The sequence below is a fragment of the Geotrypetes seraphini genome, chromosome 4 (genome assembly GCF_902459505.1).
Source record: "Geotrypetes seraphini chromosome 4, aGeoSer1.1, whole genome shotgun sequence".
NCBI classification, from domain to species: domain Eukaryota; kingdom Metazoa; phylum Chordata; class Amphibia; order Gymnophiona; family Dermophiidae; genus Geotrypetes; species Geotrypetes seraphini.
In genome coordinates this window covers 235,385,560-235,409,681 of record NC_047087.1, presented here as the reverse complement: position 1 = coordinate 235,409,681, position 24,122 = coordinate 235,385,560, and the positions used below count along the sequence as shown (strand labels likewise).

The following is a 24,122-nucleotide window of genomic DNA, read 5'->3' as shown; positions in this document are numbered from 1 at the left end:
AGTGTTGATATTGGTATATGGAAATTGTTTTTATGGATGCTTTTAATGTAATTCTACCTAGTGTTTAGGCTAAATATAAATTTACAAAATAAATAAATACATAATAAATGCAGCACAGAATTCTGTGATTTACCAGTGTAATTTCACATGAACTACTGGTAAGCTGAACTTAGGGCTCCTTTTACTAAACTGCGCTAGTGGTTTTAGCGCATGCTGCAAATTAATGCGCGCTGCCCCTCTGCGCCATGCGCCAAAAACTAATGCCAGCTCAATGGTGGCATTAGCGTCTAGCATGCGCTAAGGAACGCTTAAAGTTAGGGATCTTCAGCATTAATGTCAATGCATGGATGAATATTTTGTACTCAGTTTAAACTCGGCTTACTTTTTTCTATAAATTTATATTTTGTTTGCTGGTTTGTTTGTTTTTCTAGCTTTTTAATAAGCCTCATCCAAGCAGGAATGTACAAGTTAGAACCATATCAGGGAAGGAGCCTGCTTCAACTTTGAATTCAGCTGGGCACATTCTGCCATTCTTCTATGCACCACAGAATCTGAAACCCACTCCAGTTGCAATAAAAGGTACATAAATTTCCTTTTGGTGAACAGCCAAAGAAAAATGCGTATGTTAGGTAGTGGTATGCTGAGAAATGTGTCCATCTACAGGGTAGTTTATTAAATGGACATCTATGTGAAAAATCCATAAAGATGCCTACTTTATGAAAGCAAAAATTATGGGCTCGATATTCAAACTACGGCAGTCGGTGACTTTTAAGCTTCTGACAGCCCTGGGCTGAATTAAGCCTGGATATTCAGTGCTGCGCCATGTCTGGGCTCCAGCACTGAATATCCAGGTAAGTGCAGTTATCCAGAATGGAGGAGTAGCCTAATGGTTAGTGCAGTGGCCTGAGAATCGGGAGAACTGGGTTCAGTTGCCCCTGCAGCTCCTTTTGACTCTGGCGAAGTCACTTAACCCCCCATTGTCCCAAGCACCTGTATATAATATGTAAACTGCTTTGATTGTAGCCATAGAAAGGCAGTATATCGAGTCCCATCCACTATCCTTTTAACTCATATTAGCTCAGTGGATAAATCCTGTCCTAATTAATTAACCAGTTACCAGACTGAACATCATCACTAGCTGGTTACGTACCAGCCCTGGTAACTAGATGGTACCATGTCATCCACAGTCAATCCCTACTTAAATGCTGCTTAATATTGGTGGATTGCCAGCTCAGCTGATTTAAACTAGGCAGAAGCCTCTCCTACCTAGTGAAACCCTTATAAATATCAGGCCCTACATCTTTGAGCGTGTAATAGACTGGGGTAATAGAATTAAGTTTATGAAATAGTCACCAGACATGCGATGCCAATTTAGAAACATATCCATCTGTAACAAGGGGCATTTACTCATATATAATGACATACACATGAAGATACAAATTTCAGAAAGCTGCTATTTACATATGGATATTCACACAATATAGAACATTTAAAGTGGCGTAACCTGGACATCATTTGGGCAGGACTATAATCTACACGTGTATTCTCCATTTTTCAAGAGTAATATACATGCATGCTGATTATAAGGCTTGTGTTAACTTGGAATATAAGGAACGACTTAAGAGACTGGGATTGTTCTCCCTTGAGAAAAGGAGACTGCGAGGGGATATGATCGAGACTTTCAAAATACTGAAAGGAATCGATAAAATAGAGCAGGAAAAAAATTATTTACAATGTCCAATGTGACACAGACAAGAGGACATGGACTGAAGCTAAGGGGGGACAAGTCCAGAACAAATATCAGGAAGGTCTGCTTCATGCAACGAGTGGTGGACACCTAGAATGCTCTCCCAGAGGAGGTTATTGCGGAAACCACCGTTCTAGGATTTAAAAGCAAACTAGATACTCATTTCCTTACAAGAGGCATAGAGGGATATGGGTGACTTTGATGCATCATCATTGTTATACAAGTTTTAATGTTGTATTTGTTGTTGTTTGCATCAATAAAAATTGTTTGAACTTAAAATTACGCCAGGTGTACATCTGGCTGGGCCTCCGCATGTGCGGATCGCTGGACTTGCTGGACCGAAGGTCTGATCCGGAGATGGCAGTTCTTATGTTTTAACACAGCGGTTACTAAATCAATTAGAAGGAGAGTGTCTGCATGTTAAAGTGGCTGCATTAAACTGAATGCAGCTATTTTAACCCTCGGCAGTCTGCGTTAACCAAATCATGGCACTGGTTATCACAGGCTGCAGTCGATCTGGTATGGAAAAGGAGGGTGGGGACCAACACGAGGGTTCTCTGCCCCTTCGAAGTATCATTCCCACTCACCAAAGTGTCTGGTTTTTATACCCACCTACCCCATGCATGTGCACTTCCAATGCGTGATTCTTAAGATGCTACTTATAGCAAAGACTGGTAAATCAGTAAAAGCAGAGTAGGCTGCTGTCATTTTCCTGTCACTTGGCTGGTGCTAGAAAGACAGGAGATACAGTATATCTCAATCACGTGAAATCAGGTGCTTTGTGGGAAGAGGGGTGACGGAGATTATCTTTTTGTTGGGGAGAATCAGACGCACTGATGAGATTATATTGGGAGGGGGAGTGGCTAAAGAATTGCATCTCAGGAAGTGTAGTTAAATGTAGCTCTACAATGTTAGGAAATTCTACTTTACGGAGAGGATGGTGAATGCCTGGAATGCGCTCCCGAGAGAGGTGGTGGAGAGGAAAACGGTGACAGAGTTCAAAGAAGCTTGGGATGAACACAGAAGATCAAAAATCAGAAAATACAGTGGTGCCTCACACAACGAACTTAATTCGTTCCAGGAGCAAGTTTGTTATGCGAAAAGTTCGTTATGTGAAACGCGTTAAGCGCAGTGACTAACGACTGCCTGCAGTGCCTGCGTGGAAGGATGCAATACATCGGCAGCGATCGTGGAAGCTCGGGCGACTTCGTTGTGTGAAATGAAGTTCGTTGTATGAATCATGAAATGAAGTTCGTTGTGTGCAGCGTTCGCTGTGCGAGGCGTTTTTTATGCGAGGCACCACTGTAATATTAAATATTGAACTAAGGCCAGTACTGGACAGACTTGCATGGTCTCTATCTGTATATGGCCTTTTGGGGGAGGATGGTCTGGACAGGGTTTAGATGGGATGGAGTGAGTTTTGGCGGAGATTTCAGTGGTTGGAGCCCGGGCACAATACCAGGTAGAGCTTTGGATTCTTGCCCAGAAATAGCTAAGAAGAAAAAATTAAAAAAAATTTAAATTGAATCAGGTTGGGCAGACTGGATGGACCATTCGGGTCTTTATCTGCTGTCATTTATGTTACTATGTAATGTGGCAGTGGTAAATTAAAAACTCCTTTGAGCATAACTCATAACACAGTATTAGCATTTTTATTTATTTACTGAGATTTATATTTAATAGATGGCTACATTTAAAAAAATTCATATGATCACATTTTTTTGATAAAACAGATTTCAGTATTCCAAAAGCATATTAGTAGCATTCATAACTACATGACATGCAATGCACATGTTTAAATTCACTAAAATGCAGTTAAGTTCTCAAACCTTTATAAGCTGCAAGCAACAACATCAGCAATAATAAAGCTTAGATTAACATTACCTGAACATTTTTTCCTGTTAAACTACTGTTTGGGTGGTACCTCCCTCTAGTATAAAAACTTTAAAAAATTGCTAAAATCACATTTGGATAAAAAATAAGAAAACATTTAGAGGATAAGGAGGGTAATGATGGATCAGGAAAGCAGTCATTAATATTGATAAAAATATATATATATATTTGTATTGCCTCTTGCTTCATAAGATGAAGAACGTTTCAATCCATAACATCATTAAAGTATAAGGATGTATATTTGTTTTGAAATTAAATGAAAAATGCAAGAAAACCAGTTGTGTTTTGTTTCATTTCAAAACAAAATGAATAAGAACATAAGAATTGCCACTGCTGGGTCAGACCAGTAGTCCATCGTGCCCAGCGGTCCGCTTACGCGGCGGCCCTCCGGTCAAAGACCAGCGCCCTACGTTCTGGTTCAGCAGGAACTTGTCTAACTTTGTCTTGAATCCCTGGAGGGTGTTTTCCCCTATGACAGACTCCGGAAAAGCGTTCCAGTTTTCCACCACAAAAGTGGATTCTGAAAATGTTTTTGTTTTTGCTGTTGTCATTTAAAACCCCCAAACTAAACCGAAAAGCAGCAACAAAAGAAAAAAATGAAAAATCTGAATGAAAAGTTCAGGAAAAATCAAATGAAATGATGTGAACTGTGATATTTTAATTTTTTTCACCTATTTGGACAGAAGTCCTCAGAGGAGCTATCGGACACATAGTCCACACAGAAAAAAGTGTGCTTGCCGTGGAAAAAAATAAAATTTTGATTCCTCCTCTGTGGAATAAAACTTTCAGCTGGGGTTTTGATGATTTCAGCTGTTGCCTGGGAAACTATGGATCTGACAAGGTAAATAAAAAACACAGATTACCTGTAATACCAATTAAAAATTGTGATGCCTTTAACCTTTTCTCTTCAACAACTTCATAAATGTCTATGGATATCCTGAGGTAACTGATACAAACATATTCTCCAAAGTGGGTAAATATCAAGAAGGAAAGGTAAAGGTTGTGTACAGTAAAATGATCAAACAGAAGGTTTTGTTCTTTGCTAGAAACTCACGTGCCACCACTTTCTGACCAGCGGAGGGCAGCCAAGGTGTGTTTCTTCACAGCTGTTCAGTATTTTGTACAGAACTGTAGCTTTACAAGAAAAATGACTATGCCATATTTTGCCACCTGTGCATGCAACTTGCCTTGCAAATCTATTTTCTGCAGCGTCTCTAAGCAAATGCTTGTTCTCAGGTATGTGTATACATCTACAGGGATGCAAATCTATTTTTTATATTGGTGGAATATTACCTCTGTGATTGAGAATAGCAATTTTAGGGGCCTAAGCATTAGGCCCTTAGACCCTGATTCTCAAAATGGTGCCATTCAGTAGATGCCTAAGTTAAGTGTTTTAATTGTCCATTAACGGTGCAGTAATTGATCATATCATTAAAAAAACAATTAAAAACTAATTAAGAAAAAAAGGCACCTGAATTGCATCTATGCAGACACTTACTGGCGCCAAATGGCAAAAGAGGTATGATAATGGGTGGGGTTGACAATCAGCGGTGCTAAGCGTGATTCTACATTGAAGACAGGTGCTGGCCTGTAAAACCCTGGCCTACATTTCCAGTGCCTATATTCAACGCAGACTGCTATTCTCAAAACAGCACCATAATTTGAGTGACATGCAACACTATTTATTCAGGCACGGGCCAATTTTGGTGCCATTTTGAGAATCTGGGCCTTAGGCCCTGATTTTATAAATGGCTGTCAATCTAGGCACCAATTTTAGAATCATGCCTAGCGGTACCTAACTTGACTTGGGCACCAGTAGACATCATAATGTTAGGCATCAGTTTATTAGGCTAGGGTTTTCTTGACCTAATTTACCAGCGCCTAAGGCTCAAATTCTGCTCTTAATCATGCCTACCCGAAAATTAATTTTTAAAATAGTTTTTTATTGATTTTAATGGCGCTGTTCAATTAGCAGCGCCGATTGAACCAATTAAAAAAATTAGGTTAGGTGCATACGTTGGTAGGCCATCACCTCCTATTTGGAAGGTGGCAATTGCTCCCACTTTAACCTTACAGGCGCCTTTTATAGAATCAGGGCCTTAACAATGCTGTTAATATTATCCGGCACCCTTGAGGATTGGTAGATGCCGGATAACTGTAGTTTCTGGTTGCTAGAGTTACTATAAAATAGTTTTGTCTCCCCATCTCAATCCCCCACCCCCATTTGTAGGTCCAGCATCTGTTCCTCCCTTCCCTTCCTCCTTTCTGGTCTGAGTCACTTTCTCTCCCCCCTCCCCTTCTTTGTTTATCTCCCCCATCCCCCCACTTTTGTGTCTAGCATCCATCTATCTCCCCTCCCCTTCACCCTGCTGGACCCTCCACACACACACACACTTCTGGTGCACCTCCCCCCCTGCCCTCCCTTCCACGCAGGTCTCGGTGATGCAGTCCTGGCCCTCCAACCCCCTCCTCCTCTCTCACTTATCCGAAGCAGCAATGGCAGCTGGTCAGCAGAGGCAGCACTGTAAATAGGCTGCTCATAGCCAGTCCCAGCTGGGCCTTTCCTCTGCTGCGTCGGAAGTGATGCGGAAAAGGAAAGGCCCTATCGGGCTGGTGGTGAGCAATCTGTTTACATTAGCTCACAAACAGCAAAACCCCTCAAAAAGTGCTACATAAAATTTACAGTTATTCCCAGTAAAATCCTGCATTAAAACACATTAACTGACATTTTTAATGAGTTGCACACTGTAAAGAATATAGGGGCCCTTTTACTAAGCATCAGTAAGCACGAATATGTGCTTAAAAGCAGTATTAAAGAGCTGCACTTAGGAGCTACATACTAACTGCAGGCTCAGCATGCACTAGCTGGTGATGGTAAGGGGAGCACATTAATGTTCACGTGCTAATTTGAAAACTAGCCATGGCCATTAATAGGGAAAGCCAAATTGTGGCCATTTTAGAGCTGCGCTGAAAAGTGTGCTCAGCACATGAGTAACCCATATGCTACAAATAGTACAGGTCACATTTTAGCACAGCCTAGTAAAACATAAGAACATAAGAATTGCCGCTGCTGGGTCAGACCCGTGGCCCTCTGGTCAAAGACCAGCGCCCTAATTGAGACTAGCCCTACCTGCATACATTCTGGTTCAGCAGGAACTTGTCTAACTTTGTCTTGAATCCCTGGAGGGTGTTTTCCCCTATGACAGACTCCGGAAGAGCGTTCCAGTTTTCTACCACTCTCTGGGTGAAGAAGAACTTCCTTATGTTCATAAGGAATCTATCCCCTATCAATTTTAGAGGGTGCCCTCTCGTTCTCCCTACCTTGGAGAGGGTGAACAACCTGCCCTTATCTACTAAGTCTATTCCCTTCAGTACCTTGAATGTTTTGATCATGTCCCCTCTCAATCTCCTCTGTTCGAGGGAGAAGAGGCACAGTTTCTGTAATCTTTCGCTGTACGGCAACTCCTCCAGCCCCTTAACCATCTTAGTCACTCTTTTCTGGACCCTTTCGAGTAGTACCATGTCCTTCTTCATGTATAGCGACCATAGAAACATAGAAACATAGAAGATGACGGCAGAAAAGGGCTACAGCCCATCAAGTCTGCCCACTCTGCTTACCCACCCCCTGTCTATGCCCTAATGACCCAATTTCCTTATCTTGACCCTCGTAGGGATCAGACATGGGTATCCCATTTATTCTTAAAGTCTGGCACGCTGTCTGCCTCGATCACCTGCACTGGAAGTTTGTTCCAATGATCAACCACTCTCTCTGTGAAGAAATACTTTCTGGTGTCGCCATGAAATTTTCCGCCCCTGAGTTTGAGCGGGTGCCCTTTTGTGGCCGAGGGTCCCTTGAGAAAGAAAATATCATCTTCCACTTCGACACGTCCCGTGAGGTACTTAAATGTTTCGATCATGTCTCCCCTCTCCCTACGTTCCTCAAGAGTGTAGAACTGCAACTTGTTCTTGAGCCCCGAGATCATCCTGGTGACCGTCCGTTGAACCGATTCAATTCTGCGCACATCTTTACTGTAATGTGGCCTCCAGAATTGCACACAGTACTCCAGATGAGGTCTCACCATGGCCCTGTACAACGACATTATGACTTCAGGCTTTCGGCTGACGAAACTTCTATTGATACAACCCAATATCTTCCTTGCCTTAGATGAAGCCTTCTCCACTTGATTGGCAGTTTTCATGTCTGCACTGATGATTACTCCTAAATCTCGTTCTGCTGAAGTCCTAGTTAAAGTTTTTCCATTCAAGAAGTACGTCCTGCATGGATTTCCGCTTCCGAGGTGCTAGACGCAGTACTCCAGGTGAGGGCGCACCATGGCCCGGTACAGCGGCATGATAACCCTCTCCGATCTGCATAGCAAGACACCGGGCAGCTGGCACACTTATTCTTATCATCATCTGTATAGTGCAAACAAGATTCAGCACTGGAGGCGCATGGAGAGTGATTGTGTGTCCCATTTATTTTATAATTTTAAAGATATGACCCCATGTGCCTCTATAAAATGACCCACCAGAGCTTTGTTACACATTTATTCCCCTTAAATGTTTGTCAAAATTTGATAAGCAGCTCCAAACATATAATAGCAATGGAGCAGAGCACAATACAGTCTTATACATGTCTAAAGCTAGAAATTATGTTGATAAAAATGTGGGAGTGTTTCTGATTTAATCAGATTTATCTGCAACATTTGATTTAGTCAATCATGACTTGTTCTTGGCTTTAATGGATGGAATGTCTGGAAATGGATGGAAGGTTTTCTTAAGAACAGTTGCCTACAGGTTAGTTGTCAGGAGAATCTTTCACAATGGCAGATGACCCACAGAGTTCCCCAGGGTTCTTCCCTTTCCCCCATTCTTTTTAACTTATACTTGAGAGACTTAGGTTTATTGCTCCAGAAAAAACGTGTTGACTATTTTTTTTCTATTCTGATGATATTGTATTGATCTTTCCTGTACTATCTGATGTGTCTTCAGTTAAGTTTTTGATGAATGATGTGTTCATGACAGTTTTCAATTGAATGTCCCAACATTCGTTGAAGTTAAAGTTAGATACCTCTTTTACGAAACCATTTAGCGCAGGCCACTGTGGTAAAGGCCCTTGAAGCCCATAGGGATTTAAAGGGCTTTGGGGCCATTACAGCACAGCTTTGTAAAAGGAGAGAGGTTAATGCGATATTGTGGGAAAGGAAATCAAGTCGACATTGTAGAAGAGGTGTGAAAAGGATTTAGGTCCCAATTCCTGCCCCATACTTTCTCTGTCTCTGTCATTTGGAAGTCAGGTACCTGGGGACATATCTTAAAGACCAGAAATCATCTTCCAAAACATGTCCAAATTTTATTATGAGTTTCACATCTTTTATATGAATCAGGTTTGTCAGCATGTGTCAGCATGTGACGTAAACACAAACCATATATGGACACAGGTCACATGAAACTTTAAAGACATCAGCATTTTTTCTATCTGGAGACTGAAGTCCACAGAGGGTCAGAGAAAGCCTTAACCAGCAGAGCCCCTAATCTAAATCTGTCTGTAAATACGGCTTATAAAAACAATTGAATTCACTTCACAATATCTCTGTTTAAACATACATGTCCTTTGAAACTAGTATTTTCAAAGAAGGAAAGACAAACAGGGCCTGGTTTTCTTACAGCTTGAAAACATGGCCTAAGGACTTGATACATGTCCCTTCAAGGTGAAACTCCAAAATATGAATGTTAAATTTAAAACTGAAATTAAACTCGTTAGGGCTTGGTTGAATGTAGGCTTAACTATGGAATGTAGGCTTAACTATGGAATAATATGATCAAAAAATTATGGTATAAATTAACACTGGCCTTTTCAAATCTGCAGTAAAGGTTTCTACTACGAGCCAGTGAAATAAATGCTCCAATGCTAATAGAATTCCTATGAGCGTGGGAACATTTACCTCACTGGTCTGTGGTAGAAACCACTAGCGCGGCTTTGTAAAAGGAGCCCTAAGATTGTTGTGTAGAATTAAGCATTTTTTAGAGAGAAGTTTTCTGCAGGTTATAATTCAGTCCTTAATGCTTACCTCATTGGACTGTTGTAATACATGTCTGCTAGGTCTTCCTGCCAAACCGATGAAACGATTACAGATTTTACAAAATGTTGCTGCTAAACTCATATTGGAAGAAAATAGATTTGATCATGTTGCCCCGTTACTATGAGAACTGCATTGGTTGCCAACTGAGGCAAGAATTGAATTTTTAAAGCTTGTTTTTATTTTTAAAATTTTATATGAGTTATGTCCAGCTTATTTGATGGACTTGATAACAGTATATCACTCAACTATAGATATTTACGCTCTTCCCGAGACTTGTTATTGGTTATCGGAGAAACTGAAGGGGGATAGGTTCAAGACAAATGCAAGGAAGTTTTTCTTCACCCAAAGGGTCGTGAACACATGGAATGCGCTCCCGGAGGAAGTGATCAGGCAGAATACAGTACAGGGATTCAAACAGGGATTGGACGGATTCCTGAGGGACAAAGGGATCGTAGGGTACTGAAACCAAGGGGTGATTCAGACAGGTCGTGACCTGTTGGGCCGCCGCGGGAGCGGACTGCTGGGCGGGATGGACCTGTGGTCTGACCCAGCAGTCTTATGTAATACCATCTTGTAAAGATTGTAGATTTCTCTCCTCTAGGAAGAGAACACTCTTGGGAAGAGCTGCAGAGTTTTGGAATACTCTGCCCAATGAAATAAAAAACTTGTCTAATATCAGGCTTTCTAAGAAAATGATAAAAAATATGGTTATTTCAGAAATATTTTTGATTAAGTAGGGTGGATATTATGATTCTGTTTTAAAATGTATTTAATAGTTTGTACATTAGATATTTTACTATCATTTATTGTAAAGCACTTGGAACTTTGTGGTTAAGTGGGATATAAATATGGAAATTAAATTAAATACATAATAAAATAGACATAACATAATTCAACAAAATCAAGTTAGAACAGAAAATAATCTAAGTTCTGTAACAATCCAAATTCTTCTTATTCCAAAGCTTGCATAAATAACAATCTTTATAAAAAGGTGATGCTTGGAAATGAAGATCTAAAGGAAGACCATTCCATATTTTGGGGTTACCGTAACTAAAAGCGCATTCCTTTTTGGCCTTTTACTAAGGTGCACTAAGTGTTTTAGCATGAGTTTAGTACGCGCTAAATTAACACGTGCACTAACTGCTAACATGTCCATAGGATAACATGCATGTGTTAGCGTTTAGCGCATAATTAGCACACGTTAATATTTATCACACGCTAAAAAGCATAGCGTACCTTAGTAAAAGAGGGAGTTTGTGTCTACAATGGATATTCTGTTACATAAACACAGGAATCTGTACTTTAGGTGATTAAATCCATATTCGTGAACTGTTGCAGAAGAATGTCAATCGCCTCTTTCAGCAAATCCTCCTCTTCAGTTTTTCTTTGTGCAAGCGAATTAAGAAGGTGTGTTCTGAGCTGCTCTGTTCAGTTTTTTATTATTTTCAGGTAGTTTTCTTCCATTTTGTGAGGCTTCGATGCCAAGAGAACCCCATATTTGGGGCTAATCTGCCTGGGAGAGGACACAGACTATATAAGGGCGAGCTGCAGCTTGCAAGACAACCCTCAGGTGTGTCTGAGCCAGTCTGCTTTGTGTTTCGTTGAGGCTCGTGGTCCATTTCCCTAAGACCCTGCATGCCTTCTGATTTATTAGAGGCTTGAGCTTAGGCTGTAGGGACCCTGTGTGAATCTCATTGGGTTTCAGGGAGCTAGCTGTGTTTAAATCTCTCCCCATCATGCCACAAGGATCTCAGGGGATGGAGTCCTCAGTCAGTGTCTGTCCCAACTGGCAACCAGAAGATTTGGATTGATTCCAACAAGGATTTGAGGCAGAAAGTCTTCTCCACTCAGTCAAGCTGAAGCAAAACTGACAGTGAGTGCAGCCCATTATTTCCTATAGGGAAATTGGGAGGGGGAAAAAAGCAGAAGAAGTCATTTTTAAGGGTTTCTGAGGACAGAGCTAGGATCCCTCTTCTCCAAAACCCCTTTCACTGCATTTTTTTAAACTTCAGGGGTACCCCAGTGGGCCATTTTTGCCATGAATTTGCTGGTGGTGGCCATCTTTTTTTCTAAAGCCTCCTTCTGCCTCAAAACCCCTTGATTTGGTTCCAAATCAACTGGGATGAACTCTTCAAGCTGTTCTGCCCCTATATCATGCCAGTTTTGTGCTAGATGGTCGGCTGAGGAGCGTCTGTGTTCTGCATGCCGCAGGGCATACAAGGGTGGAGCAGGAGCCTCTAGGGCTGGGGAACCACAGAGGTCTAAGTCGTAGGGAGACCCTCCCAGAGACCACAAACAGCAAAAGTGCAAAACGCAAGTGCATGGATGCTGCAGAGCCCAAAAGAAGCCAGTCTGGGCTGGGGTCTTACAGGGGTCTGTGTGGGGCAGCCTGTTCAAGGATTTACCCCATAGTTTGTGAATCTTCTGTGGAAAACTTACTTGATTGGTCCTGGCTGCACTGCGCTGCCTAGGGGTGTGTCAGCACTGCACATGATCAAACACTGGAGTTGCCAAAAAACAGGGCTGTTAAAACCTGTGAGCCTTTTTAGGTTTTGAGTTATAACAGTGAGGCTGCCGTTGGAAAGAACTGAACTTGGGTGTGTTATAGATGAGATTAATTGAGTAAGGGGCATTACTTCTCAAACTGACAGTTTGCCTGTTCAGCATTTCAAGCTAACTTACCACATTTCTCTGTAGCTATTCTCTCATTTCTAGTGGATTACTTATGATTGTAAGAATCTATCTATGGAAGAAAATATGCTAGTAGGGTGAGAGGAAATCCCACAAAATGTGAGCAGTATTGCACTCTGACACTCTAAATTGAAACCCACACACTAACTAGTATTTCAACTAGCACAGTGGTTCTCAAGCCAGGTCTTGGGACATGCCCCGCCAGGCAGGTTTTCAGACTACCCACAATGAATATGCATGAGGTCATTTTCTTGTACTGCTTCCATTTAATACAAATCTATCTAAGTACATATTCATTGTGGCTATCCTGCAAACCAGGCTGACTGGGTGTGTCCCAAGGACTGGCTTGAGAGCGACTGAATCTAGCCTAATATATAACTATTTCAGTTTGATTATATTTCAATTTTATTTAATATATCACTTATACATTTAGTTTATCTAAGTGGTTAACATTATTCAAAATAAAAGTCATATTTGAGGAATAGGGAGCACATAAAAAAGGCTCCTAAGATTAAAATAAAACATGAATAAAAAAAGAGAGGATACAATTCCCTCTAAGGAAAATAAGGAAGAGAGGATATAAAAATAAAATAATTGAAGACTAGTGATCATTCGCTGACCAGGAAATCATGAACTCCTGCAGAGTCAAAGTTCAAATCAAATTTGAGTAAAATGGAAAGGGCCAATTTCAACATAGCCTTGAATGTCTTGAAGTTCAATCAGTTTTGAGTTAAACATTTTTTGTTTGTTTAAAAATCAGTACGTTGCTCTTCAGTCCTGCATAAAATATATTATGATTTTAAACATTCCCCTCTAATTCCTGCATCATAAGTTCAGGCTTGCCTCATAAAAACAAACAATTACAAAACCGTGATAGCGTTTTTTAGTACAGGCCGGCACACTGAATGCTCTGCACTGCTCCCAATACTCATAGAGTTCCTTTGAGTGTCGGGAGCAGCGCGGAGTATTCAGCGGACCAGCCTGCACTAAAAAATACTATTGCAGTTTTGTAAAAGTGTGTGTGTGTTGGGGGGGGGGAGGAGTTGGGCTAAAGTAATTAACTTATCTTCTGTATAACTGCAGCTCTGTATCTGTGTGCACTCCTTACTCTTATGGTTTCCCTATTAAACCAGTTTTCCCTACGTTTAAACCAAAACCCTACGTTTTCTTCTCTCTCTTTCTCTCTGCCTCAGCAGTAAATTGCATTTTTTTCCCATTACATTGAAAACTTTCCCATACCCACAAGCATGACTCAGAGGAAACACAGAAAGTGGAGGAATTATTTGGCCTTCTCTTGTTTATAAATCATCCTCAAACTATGTAAACTGTTTATGGAAGAGACTGAAAAATTGATCATATGTGATGGCTTTGCCGAACCACTCAGACTTGCATCTCATTCTCTGCATAGGAGCCAGTTCTGTGGGTTCATGGCTTCTTTAGCACCCCTAATATTGAGCAGTGATTCAGTTTATTCAAAGAGTGGTGTTTTCTTTTTTATTATTATATAAATTTTAAGTTTACAATCATCATAATACAAAGCATAATTGTCACAGATTGAATCATAAAGAAAAACCAAGAAAAATTTTTAACTCCGACTCTTTCCTTAATAGGAACATTGGAGGTAAGAACAGTCTATCACACTAAGAAAACTTTAAGAAATCATATGAAAAGATCGTATATTGGTCTCATCTAACATATACAATTTATCTAATATATCCCCCCACCCCCCTTTTACAAAACTGCGCTAATGGCTGCCACGCGACAAAAGACCCGAAACCTTTTAAATCCCTATGGGCTTTGGGGGAGGTTAATCACCAATGTATTATCATTACTTCAAGTTAGCAGAAGATGCAGACTTAGCTTAATTCAAACTCAGGAATGAGCCATCTAAATGTTTAGGATCATGAAAAATAAAGCTCTCTGTCTCAATTTAAGAAACTCTGAGAGTTTTTTTTCTGAGAGAATCAGAAAAAAAACATACATATATTGGAGAACCATGAAAGTGAGCCAGCCTTTTCCTGATGCAATTAATCAAAACGTTATCTTTTTCTTCACAAACTTCAAAAACCTCCAGTTAAGCATCTGCTGGGTAATATACCAAGAATTCCCCTATCCTTAAATGCCAGTGAAATAACTTGAGGGTTTTTTTTAAAGAACTTTTTTAGAAAGGGAAAAGCCCTCAGAAGCCATGGGGCAAAATTATGCACCGGAGCTATGAGAGAGAGCTAAGCGTCCTCAACGACTCTCCCCCATGCTTCTATCATTGGCCAAAAACCCTATTGAATTGCAATCATCTTAAAGTTCAAATAGAGTATGAATCAACGGGTTAGTCAGAAGATCACTCTACAGGTCATGGACCTGATGGGCCGCTGTGGGAGCGGACCGCTGGGCTCGATGGACCCTTGGTCTGACCCAGCAGAGGCAAATTCTTATGTTCTTATGTTCTTACACTGACAAATATTATAGCACTATCTCAGCGAATAGCATATCTATAGAGAAATGCAATGCAAATGTAGCTTATCTTTGTATGTTTGATTTTTCGCTGAGTGCTACTTTCCGTATCTTTTTCTTCACTACATAAAACAGTAGCCATCAAAGTACCTCTTAATATACCCCCTACTTTACTAACGCGTAGCACGGGTTTTTGCGCAAGCAGCGGCAGTAACTGCTCCAACGCGCATAGAAATTCTATGTCCACTAAGCGTTAGTAAAGGAGGGGGATAGTCTTTAGAACAGATGTTTGTAGCATAGTAGTTAGATCAGGGGTGTCAAAGTCCCTCCTTGAGGGCCGCAATCCTGTCAGGTTTTCAGGATTTCCCCAATGAATATGCATGAGGTCTATTAGCATACAATGAAAGCACTGCATGCAAATAGACCTCATGCATGTTCATTGGGGAAATCCTGAAAACCTGACTGGATTGCGGCCCTCGAGGAGGGACTTTGACACCCCTGAGTTAGATCCCCCTCTAGTACTACCTCTACCCCTCCTCCTAAAATATTCTTTACAGAAGAGGAAACATACTTTTAGAAATCTGTGGGAGTGATGACAAGTCCAAGGATAGAACTTCCAACATATACCGTTTCAACATCTCTTTAAGGGAAATTGCATTATTATAAGGATTTTTTTTTTTTAATAAAGATTATTGGCTCTCAACTGGTTCTCAACTCTCTCTAATCACTTCTCAAGTTTCATATATCATTTTACTAAAGAAGCATTACCGGTAGTAGCTTCTAATGATTCAATTTTTCCTGAATATCTCATAGATTTGGTTTCCCACTATAACACCAATCAGCCTCTAATGAAGCTACTTTGGCTGCTGCTTCCCCTGAAAAGGAATACAACTGAGTCAAGCAGTTAGTTAAAATCCCCTCCATCTTAGTTATTAACTTCCAAATTTCAATATTAGAGACTTCCTTTGGAACTTATGTCACTCCAAAATCTTGTTTCATACGGCCTCCAAATGAAACTGGTTTAAGGGAAAATCTAATAGTTGTCATATCATTAGAAGGTATCTCAGTAGCTCACATCACTATCTCAGACATCGCTGCAGCAATTGGTTGAGAAGTTCCAACAAGTTCTGATTGATGACCCAAATCTCCAATCCCATCCACACTTCTGTTTGTTTGAAACTATTTTAATTTAATTTAATTCTTATATACCGCTAATAACCGTGAGGTTTCTATGTATGTTAACATGTAATCCGTCGTGAGCTTTCTGGGAGGACGAGATATAAATCAAAATTAATTAATTAATTAAGGACTAGAAGTTACTGGAGCAGAGCTTGCTTTCACATTAGGTGGATTAAGTAGTGAGCACATGTCAGGACTCAAAGTAGGAGCCTCAAAACTACTTTCACTCTTAGATGAAAAATTAGGCTTCACAATAGCAGTAGAGGAGCATCTTTAATTACACCAAAGGAGTCCATAGGGCCTAGCACTTTCTTTTTTAGTCCTTTAAGTATTCCCTTCCTTTTACTCATATTTAAAAAAAAAAAAAAAAAAGGAATACCCTGTATAGGATAAAAGCACAGAGTACGTTGAAAAATGTTAGTTACAGAACAATGACGAGGTAGATCAAATCCTCAATGACTGCTTAGTTGGCTCTGAAGGGGCTCCAAAGGAGCATTCCCAGTCACACCCCTTCGGGCACATAACCACAGGCCATGTACAATGGCTATGAGCCGTTTAAATTGCTGCGCCTTGGTGTCAGCAGATGACATCATAGGAACAATTCTCTCCTTGGGTGCTCCGCTTCCTTCCACCAAGGCACGCTGATCAGGTACAGATGACTCCTTCAAGGGATACTGTGGCTATGAGCTGTTTAAATTGCTGTGCCTTGGTGTCTGTAGATGACATCATAGGAACAATTCTCTCTTCAGGTGCTCCGTTTCCTTCCACCAAGGCACTCCGATCAGGTACAGATGACTCCTCTCCTCCCAGAGTGGTATTTTCTATTGAGTTTAGCATCCCCAGTCATTTCAAAAAGTTGGTACTTATTCTGCTCTACAATGTTAACATGCATGCATGCCAACACATAAATGATTCAAACAGGGGATAGGGAGAGAAAGAACGATGGGCGAATGAATCTCCAACTTAAATACTATTGGATAAGGAATCTTTTCTGCAAAAAGAGAATGGAATTTTTCCTCCATTTCCGCATGAGAGATTTTCCCTCGTAAAAATGAGGGTTAATATCTCTTCTGTACTCTTCTATCAGATAATAGTAGGGGCTGCTTACAGCATTAATGAGGTAAGTGAATTAGATTAAACCATTCACGAAGAATACTCTATTTTGAAATTTATAACCATAAACTCGATCAATACAGCTGGATTTGTGGCAAATGACTGGCGGATGTGGTTTAGATCTGTAAATTCTGCAAAGCTTTTTGGTTGAGAGATGTTTATTTTTAGCTCACATTTTTAGGGCAGAGAAAATTATAAATTTATTAACATCCCAAAATGTATTATTAACAAACTGCATAGTAATGCAAGTATGGATTTTGCATGTGGCATTGGCGATCGTAAATTTGGTGTGCAAACACAGAAGAAATGTAGTATATCTCAGACTCATCTAGGAGTTGACAGTGAGCTGTTCTACTAGGATGCATTCAGTGAAACGTTCTCTGCCCTCTTGCTGGTTTTGTGAAAAATTTATGACAAGTTTTTGCAATAAAGTGCACAGGGGGCAGAGATTTCACACAAGCATCTGACAGTCGCTGTCATGGAGTATTTTCAGTGCCTACTAAGGCTGTGCCTAAAAGGTTTTGAAATACAATAGAGACCCCTCTGCGAGAGGACATTTCAGCTTAATAGGAAAGTCCATGCTGTTCTCATGACCCAGGCTACAAATTCCGTCTTATAGATTATTTCTGCTGGGAAAGGTAGCATAGGAATATCTGTGGATTCTTTAAGGATGGCATGATGGAGTGGTTCAACAAAATATTAATGTTTTGATTTCCTTACGGTGCATATATTTATCTATAAGAAATAAAATAAATGAACCATAGAGTTTGCAGCACTAATCCTACTGCTAAATTACAGATGCATACAACTATTTAACCGGCCAGTAGGGTTGTCCAGAAAAACCTAAAGTTGGAAAAACTGTGTGAATTGATGTTTTTCCCATGAATTTGGTTGTGCTTGATCGGAAATATATATATATATATAGATATATATGTATATAGATATATATAGATATATTTCCAATCAAGCATAAAACTTCAATTCACACACACACATATCTATCTATCTCTCTATCTCTCTATCTATCTCTCTCTCTATATATATCTTTTTAAAGCCCATCCTGGGGTCATTCAAAGCCACTGATTATAGAAAGCTCTGTTTTTCTTAAACTCCCCCCCCCCTTTTTTTTTTTTTTTTTTACAAAACCGTGCAAGCGGATTTTAGCACCGGCCAGCACTCTGAATGATCTGCACTGCTCCAACGCTCATAGGAGCTCTATGAGCATCTGAGGCAGTGCAGAGCATTCAGCTTGCCAGCCAGCGTTAAAAAACACTTGCACGGTTTTGTAAAAGGAAATTTTGCTATTATTTTTGCTTAATGGAGCAAATTTCTTGGTATTATAGCTGTAACTTTTAGGTTTTCAGACACAGCAATGAAGCATTGATAAAAAGACATTTTATGCAAAAACTCCTGCAGTATTTTATTAAATGGGCCTTCAATATCTGCACTTTATTGTGGAAAATAACATAAATTGACCATATATCGCTAATAGCTAAACACAAACACTTTAGTGTAGTCATCATCCAATGGCCAAACACTCAAGCATTCAGGGCAGATTCTATAAACGGTACCATCGGTGACATCCTCCTAAAAAATCAGCCGTCGATCGCGTGTCAGTCACACAATGGCACCGTTTATAAAACTACGGCTTTATGAATCGTAAGCATCGGAAATGTAGGCCAGGGTTTTAAAGGCCTACATTTACAGCGCTTACCAGCATTAGCCACGCCTGCAGTAGCATCGTAAAACGCCTCCGTAGTTGTGATGCAGGGTTTTTTTAGATGCCGGTAGGTGCCTACATTTAAAAAAAATAATTTTAATCATTTTTAAATGCCATTTTCCACTTAGATGCCATTTCTAGAATATGAGCCTCAACGTCTTCTTGAGATAGGATAAAGCCTTGCAACAAAGCCTCATGCCTCATTACTCAGAATAACAGGACCCTCTTGCATCATGTTTTTCAATCTCCAGCCTTCACAGCTTGGACATTGAGAGGCTAGAGGTTTACTTGTTGAATTTGCCAGAGGGTGTTTTCCAGGTCTGTATTACTATTTTAAAAAGGCAAAATAAAAAGGCCTTCAGTCACTTTCCACACTGGACAGAATGCCAGGAAATCAAAATAGTGTACAAATTAAGTTTTATTACATATATACAATATTTCTAGCCATAATCATTGATTAAGTACAGAGTTTGAATCAATACGTTACCGGTTATTGCATCACTCCGATGGGGGACCACAATCAGGAGGCTTATTCAATATGTCATCACACAGCTCGTCAGCAATGGAAAAGAAATGTCCCTGCCTTACAGGTAACTCCCCCCCCTTAAATTGTACTTTTTCCCCATCCCCTTTTTCCAGATTGGATATACAAATGCGTGCTTATCTCATGTTGAGAATGTAATCTCCAATCAGTATGTCTTGAAAACATCTAGCTTAGCTCGTGGGGTAGCTCGTGGGTTGTATACCCAGCCCCTCTTTATGGATTGGATACTTTTTCCCCTACCCCCTTTAGCCAGATTGGATGTACAAACGCGTGCTTATCTCATGTGGTGAGAGTGTGTTTCTGTTAAGCACCTATCATCAGGTGCTTAAGACTCCTGGCTCTGCTCGTGTGCTGACAGTGACCTGCTCTCATAATAGGCAGTTTATCAGTAGGTGCTGAAAAATTTCTGGCCTGGCTCGTTCTCATAATACTTGTGTTTCCTTGTAACAGCTTTCATGGATCCTAGGCAGTGTCACTCAATATTAATAATCCTTTCATACCATACGTTTCACATTCGTATCACAAGGTCCTCCTTACTTCCAGAAGAAATCACACAAAGAAGTCCTAATGTTTCAAGTGGAGAAAGTTTTCCATCTGGTGTGAGTGCGAGACTCTAGAGCCATTTTCCTATCCTACACAAAAACTGCTTGAGTACCTTCTACTTTTGAGTCAGGTCTCAAAACCAATTCTGTAAGGATTCACCTCAGTGCAACTGGAGCTTATCATAGAGAGTGAGCCCATCTCTGTTCAGCTTTTAGTTATTCATTTCATGACGAGATTTCAACTTTGTCCTAATCCTGCTCAAGAAAACTCCTCTTGAGTCACACTGAAATTTTCTGCCATTGATTTCAGAACAAAATAATCAAGAAACTGCTGAATATTTTTTTTGCTTTATTCAGCTACTAGTAGATACTAAAACGTGCATAATCAAAACATATGTCTAAGTCGAATTTGAGCGGATGGCACTAGATGCCCAAAGTTGGCAGGCGGAAAATGCCCATTTTCAAATAATATGTCTAGATGTTTTTTTTCAAAAATCATCTATCTGTACATCCAGACTATTGTTCATTCAGACCGCCAGAACATCTATCTTTATAACCACATAGCCTAGAACAAGACCATTTGGACATAGGAGGGGCCAATCTATTAATGGACCAGCCACCCAGGCATGGCAACATAGCAGTTGGGGCACCTTAGAATATCTGCTAGTATTCCGAACTATGTTCGTTTTAAAACCTACTTGCTTATGTGCTTATCGCTAGTGTTGTGTATCTTATTCATCCTTGCTTTACACACTTTTGTTAATTTTAGTTCTCTGTTCTTATTTATCTTATTTTCTGCAGTCTGGGAATATCTTTAGTGATCACTCATCTTTCTAAAGGGATCTTGTAACTACCGGTATTTCCTTTACGTCAATACTCCCCTTGTTTGTTACATAATTAGTGATAGTAGTCTGTGTAAACATAGTAAATGATGGCAGATAAAGACCCGAATGGTCCATCCAGTCTGCCAAACCATACATGCTTTATAAATTAATGGTTTAATTTAAATTGTCTATGCCTAGATTATTCAAGTACATGCATAGATTAGCATATTTTATCATCTGCACACATATTTGCAGACTCCATCCAAGCTTCATCCAACCTCTGCGCCTACAACTGGCAAAGTATACACCATCATGTCATGGCACATATTTTTACACCAGTCAGAATTTATTTTATACACACACATGTTGCCACATGCAAGAGAAAATGACTTTGCAATGTGACCTCCAAATAAGTACAACTGATAGAAATGTAGAGGTGTTATTTGTAATGTGCAAGTTCAACTGTAATTTGCTTAATTGCATTGAATAGAATTAGTTATATTGGTATATTTACTAAGTAATATTGTCATTAATATGGCACGTGGATGTTTTGAGAATAATCTGGTATATCTGTTTTAAACAGAATGTTGTTACATTTGAAACAATGGTGGACTGGGGGCTCTGCTTATGTGCCTTGTGTCCCACACCAACCACGATCATCTCATCTGGAACAAGCTCTGTTGTGTGCGTGTGGGAATTGTCTATTGTCAAGGACAAAGTAAAAAGTCTGAGGCTGAAACAGGCAAGTAAATAAGGTTTTTTTAAAAATATTGTCTTTCGGCAGGTAGTTTTATACAGATATATATTTTTTAATGTATGAAGTTTGTTTAAACATTTGGAAATGGGCCATTCTAAAATTGTTCAGCCATATATATACACATAAAAGTATTGTGCTTTGTTGAGAACACATATACAAGTATACAATCCTTTATCAGAAAGTCTAAAAGCCAAAATGTTCCAAAAACTGAACGTTTTGGTGCCAGAAGTCCCCTGACCCAACACACACTGAAACTAAGCATCTTTCTTTGTACTGAGAACACTGTTCCAGCACCATCATTGGATAGCAGACTCCAAACTGAAGATGATGCTTGTTGAGCTTATTTTAAGTCTCCTTATGTTTCAAAGTATTGTTCCAGTTCAATTAGCATGTGGCAGACTGACCTGAGAAGATGTGCGTTTTGAGCATGTTTATGTTTGAGGATTTGCAGAAAATTTTATTTTGAATAAAAAAAAGATATAGAATTGCTCCTTTAATGATGGTCTGTCCTCTTCAGATTTAACATAACCATTCTGAAAAATTCCAAAATCTGAAAAGTGCCTGGTTCCAAGGATTTGGGATAAAGAATTGTATACCTGTACTTATACATAGCCCATATGTAAGAAATTCCCAAGGACATAAAGGCAGTGTTGGAGTATGTACATGTATTTTATAAAATGTGTGTACCCACATACAGAAGATACATATACGAGGGGCCACTGAAAAGTTCTCAGTCTCCATCGAAGGCTATACACCTAGTCCAGTGATTTTCCACTTTTTTCATACCATATTTTTCTGACGGATCAAAAAAAGTGGAAGATCACTGGACTAAGGAGTTGATTCTATAAAGGACACCTAAAGTTAGGGAAGTTAGTTAGTTGGAAGAAGAGAGTGTCAGTTTCAAAGTTAGTAACTGAAATATAAACAACCTGCGCTATGCAGATGATACAACGCTCATCACTAGCAGCAAAGAAGACATGCTGTATCTACTGAGAAAAGTCAAAGGTCATAATCATAACATGGGATTAGAACTGAACATAAACAAGATGAAGATCATGATGAAGATTTTGAGCTTGAAGGCGTTAGAATAGAAGTTGTAAAGGATTTAAATCTCCTGGGCTCTTTTGTAAACAAAGAAGCTGCTAGCAGGGAGGAAATGCTCCGCAGAATAGCACTTGGTCACTCTTCAATGAAGACTCTCAACAAAGTATTCAAAGGTAAGGAGGTAACACTCCAGATGATGATCAGTCTTGTCCATGGACTCATTTTCTCAGTGGTCAGTTACGGATGCAAAAGCTGGACACTATGGAAACAAGACAAAAAGAAGATTGACTCATTTGAGCTTTGGTGGTAGAGAAGGATTTTAGGTGGGCCGTGGACTGCCAGAAGAACTAACAAATCGATTCTGGAAGAGATCAAACCGGCTATGTCACTCAAAGCCCAAATGATGAAGTTATAACTGTCTTATATTGGTCACACCATCAGAAGAGAGAGATCACTGGAAAAGGACATCATGTTTGGGAAGATCGAAGGAACCAGGCGAAGAGGGCGACTTCCAATCATATGCCTGGACCTATTGAAAACAACCATGGGGATGATGCTGGAGGACTTTTCCAGACTAGCACAAAACCAGTTTATTTTTTGATCCGCAATCCATTAAGTCGCTAGGACTCGAGCACGAGTCGATAGCACCTAACAACAACAAAGTTAGGGAGAGAGAGGAATTGGAGATCTCCCTTCTGGTTCAGCTAATCGTAGCAGGGGAATCCCTGATCAGCTGAGCCGGCAGAACTCCCCAAAGCTGCAGTATCAGGGAGTCCTGATGGCTCAGCTGATCGGGGAACCCTCTGCAGTGATCATAGACTTTATGCTTCTTACGCTAGAAATAAGCAGTGTTTTTTCCCAAGTCCATCTTAATAATGGCTTGGAGGCATTTATTTTAGGAAATTATTCAAACCTTTTTTTAATCCTTAAGCTAACTGTTTTCACCACTCTGGCAACAAATTCCAGAATTTAATTACACATTGATTGAAGAACTATTTTGTCTGGTTTGCTTTAAATTTACTGCATCATTGCATGCCCCCTAATCCTTGTATTTTTTGAAACAGTAAACAAATGATTCTACTGGGCTAGATGGACCATTAATCTGACCCAGTAAGGTTATTCTTATGTTCTTATGTCTAATTGTTCTACTTCACTCAGTATTTTATAGACCTGTATCATATTTCCCCTGAGTTGTCTTTTCTCCAAGATGAAGAGCCCTAGCTGTTTTAGCCTTTCTTCTTAGGGAAGTCATCCTATCCCTTTTATCATTTTTCTCACCCTTCTCTGTACCTTTTCTAATTCCACTATATCTTTTTTTGAGATGCTGCGACTAGAATTGCACATAATATTTGAGGTGTGGCCACTCCATGGAGCGATACAAATGCATTATAACATTCTAATTTTTGTTTTCAATTCCTTTCCTGATGATTCCACTTTTTGCTTTCTTAGTCATCACCGCACACTGAGCAGAGGGTTTCGACATATCAATGATGACATCTAGATCATTTTCCTAGCTACAGGTTGGGCTCCTCTT

The 24,122-nt window shown here is 39.9% G+C and overlaps 1 protein-coding gene across 4 annotated transcripts in view; it reads left to right on the top strand.

The window, feature by feature from the left end:
* The window catches only part of WDFY4 (WDFY family member 4), a 613,830-nt gene that overhangs the window by 544,034 nt on the left and 45,674 nt on the right, over positions 1 to 24,122 (top strand). For all 4 annotated transcript variants that reach the window (XM_033941175.1, XM_033941176.1, XM_033941173.1 and 1 more), the window contains exons 55-57: positions 432 to 579; positions 4,324 to 4,481; positions 21,371 to 21,529. In XM_033941175.1, the coding sequence (XP_033797066.1) occupies positions 432 to 579; positions 4,324 to 4,481; positions 21,371 to 21,529 (465 nt within the window). The remainder of the gene's footprint in view (positions 1 to 431; positions 580 to 4,323; positions 4,482 to 21,370; positions 21,530 to 24,122) is intronic.